This window comes from Pistacia vera, unplaced genomic scaffold, assembly GCF_008641045.1.
Source record: "Pistacia vera cultivar Batoury unplaced genomic scaffold, PisVer_v2 Contig331, whole genome shotgun sequence".
Taxonomy (NCBI): Eukaryota; Viridiplantae; Streptophyta; class Magnoliopsida; order Sapindales; family Anacardiaceae; genus Pistacia; species Pistacia vera.
Window position 1 is genome coordinate 629343 of NW_022196148.1, and position 2242 is coordinate 631584.

A 2242-nucleotide genomic window follows, 5' to 3' on the forward strand; every position below is an offset into this window, starting at 1 on the left:
CTTTACTAGCTTGCTTATATCTAAGAATATTGCAACGTTGTGTGAAGCAGCAACAATATTAACTATAATCGCCACAATATTAAAGAGATCATTAACATCATCTTGTTCTTTGCTAAAGCCACAAGAGCCAACTAGAGTTGATGGGCAAAACAATAAAATAATAAGCACATATACTCTTTCAAATCAGTGTCTTCAAACCATTAAATTCTCCTGCATATTACTAGCTCCATCAGAAACCTTGTCCTCGCAGTCAGAAAAAATCAACCCATGCCTACAAAAAAATTTGTCAAGTGTCATCTTGAGTGAGAGAGCTGTAGTACTGGTAACGTGTTCAACACCTACAAAACACGCCACAACATGTTATTAACATAATGCAAGCAATAGCCATTTTGTTTCTGTAGAGATATCAGATTATCAATCAATATAGAGAATAATGAATCTCCTAATCTCTAATGATAACATTTACAGTTTCACTTGCAGTCGCACTTACAATGTCTTTCTAAATCTAGGTGATGTTAATTTGAGATTGTCAGCGAGCATTCTTGAAAAGCAACAAACAGCAATATTGTAAAAAGGTAAATTTTCTAAACCAAGCATACATACTCATCAATCAATCAAAGGCAACAGCAGTAGCTACCCAAAATCCAAGAAATATACAACTGATATAAAGATTCAACAATGTTTTATGCTATCCTGAATGTATTAAATTTCTTTACAGAAAAAATAAAATAAAATGTTTTTTTACAATTGGACCAACCTTAGAAGCAAAGGTAGCCTGTGGCCAGCTGAGCAGCCCCGCAACCATTTGACCTGTTTGATTGCAATCATCATCAATTGCCTACACAACAATCTGTATAATAAGAAAATTTATCTTATACGTGAATTTCTTTTATCAAAGAAAGCCCAAATCATCAGAAATATAACTAAACACAAACCTGTTTTCCCAGAAAAAGCAAACCGGGTTTCTCAACCTCAACAAGACTCTTCAAAATCTTAGCCACAGTCAACGAATACAGCACGGAGGTGGCCTCAACATGAATCCCTCTATCAGCTCCCATAGCTAGACCCGTCCGCAAAGTATCCACGCACTGTGAGGGGCCCATACTGACAGCAACAACCTCGGAGGCTAACCCTGATTCCTTGATCCTGAGAGCTTCCTCCAATGCTATCTCGCAAAATGGGTTCATCGACATCTTCACGTTGTTGGTCTCAACTCCCGTCTGTATTGCAAACCCAACCCAGATTAAGAAATAATTATTTTAATAAATGATTCAATTTTTGATTGATTGATTGATGATTACCTTGTCGGGTTTCACTCTGATCTTCACGGCATAGTCGACAACTCGTTTTATGGCCACCATTATCTTCATTGTTGATGCTTGATTATCGTCTCTGGCTCTCCACTTGGGGGAGATGACAATGAATCGAGTTTGGTATGATAAGGGAGCGGAAGTTCGTTTTGGGATAATTTAGTTATCTCAAGTAAGTTTAGGAGCGTAAGCATTCTGTTCTATTTTTATTAAAAAAATAAATAAGGAATGGAAAAAAAAAAAGAATTATTACATTTAGGGGCGTTTGGTTCACGGAATATTGGATTACTGAGAATATTAAATTACTAGAATCTTATATTACCTTGAAGATTACTGTAAATCTTTAAGAAAATATGTTTGGTTAGTTGGTGGGTATGTTATATTAATATGTTTGGTTGGAGGAATAAATTGGTGGGTATGTTATTTAAATTACTAAATTACTCTCTTTTTAAATATTAATATAATATTATTTTTATTATTAATTTTTGAATAATTTCTTTTAACCCTCAATATTTCAGATTTAGTTAAAACACCCAGCTTATATAAAACTTTAATTTATGACAAAATCACCCCCATCCCTTGCCGCCACCGCAAACCATCGCCGAAAGTCACTGTGAGTAGATCACTATGACCATGAGGCTCCGATATGGCCGTTTCTAGCCATATTGATGGCCGAAAACGGCCATATTAAGCCAGATCTGGTCGATAACGGCCAGACCCATCAATCTGGCTGGAAATGGCTAGATCTGCTCTCGATATGGCCTTTTTGACTGTCAATATGGCCAGAAACTGCCATATCAGAGCCTCCCGGTCACAGTGAGCTACTCACAGCGACTCCAGGTGACTTCCGGCGACTTCCCGCGGCGGTCGGCAGTGATTTGGCTGGCAGCAGGTGGGTGGGGATGGTGGCTTGGGTAAGTTGAAATTTGTTT

General features: G+C 37.5%; 1 protein-coding gene across 1 annotated transcript; it reads right to left on the reverse strand.

The window, feature by feature from the left end:
• Window positions 1-293: 293 nt before the first annotated feature.
• On the reverse strand, window positions 294-1481 carry LOC116137637 (electron transfer flavoprotein subunit beta, mitochondrial-like). Its single transcript, XM_031423317.1, has 4 exons — window positions 1302-1481; window positions 936-1220; window positions 758-838; window positions 294-338 (listed from the first exon to the last, which is right to left on the reverse strand). Exons 1-4 carry the CDS (start codon window positions 1368-1370, stop codon window positions 294-296), a joined length of 480 nt encoding a protein of 159 aa, XP_031279177.1. The 5' UTR covers window positions 1371-1481.
• Between the last annotated feature and the right edge of the window lie 761 nt (window positions 1482-2242).

What these genes read in the sequence shown, in the direction of transcription:
- LOC116137637 (XM_031423317.1), bottom strand. Translation starts at nt 1,370, where the DNA reads ATGAAGATAATGGTGGCCATAAAACGAGTTGTCGACTATGCCGTGAAG. An exon ending in TCAGAGTGAAACCCGACAAG is followed by an intron (nt 1,221 to 1,301) that starts GTAATCATCAAT and finishes TTTGCAATACAG; the next exon opens with ACGGGAGTTGAGACCAACAA. An exon ending in TGCTTTTTCTGGGAAAACAG is followed by an intron (nt 839 to 935) that starts GTTTGTGTTTAG and finishes ATTGTTGTGTAG; the next exon opens with GCAATTGATGATGATTGCAA.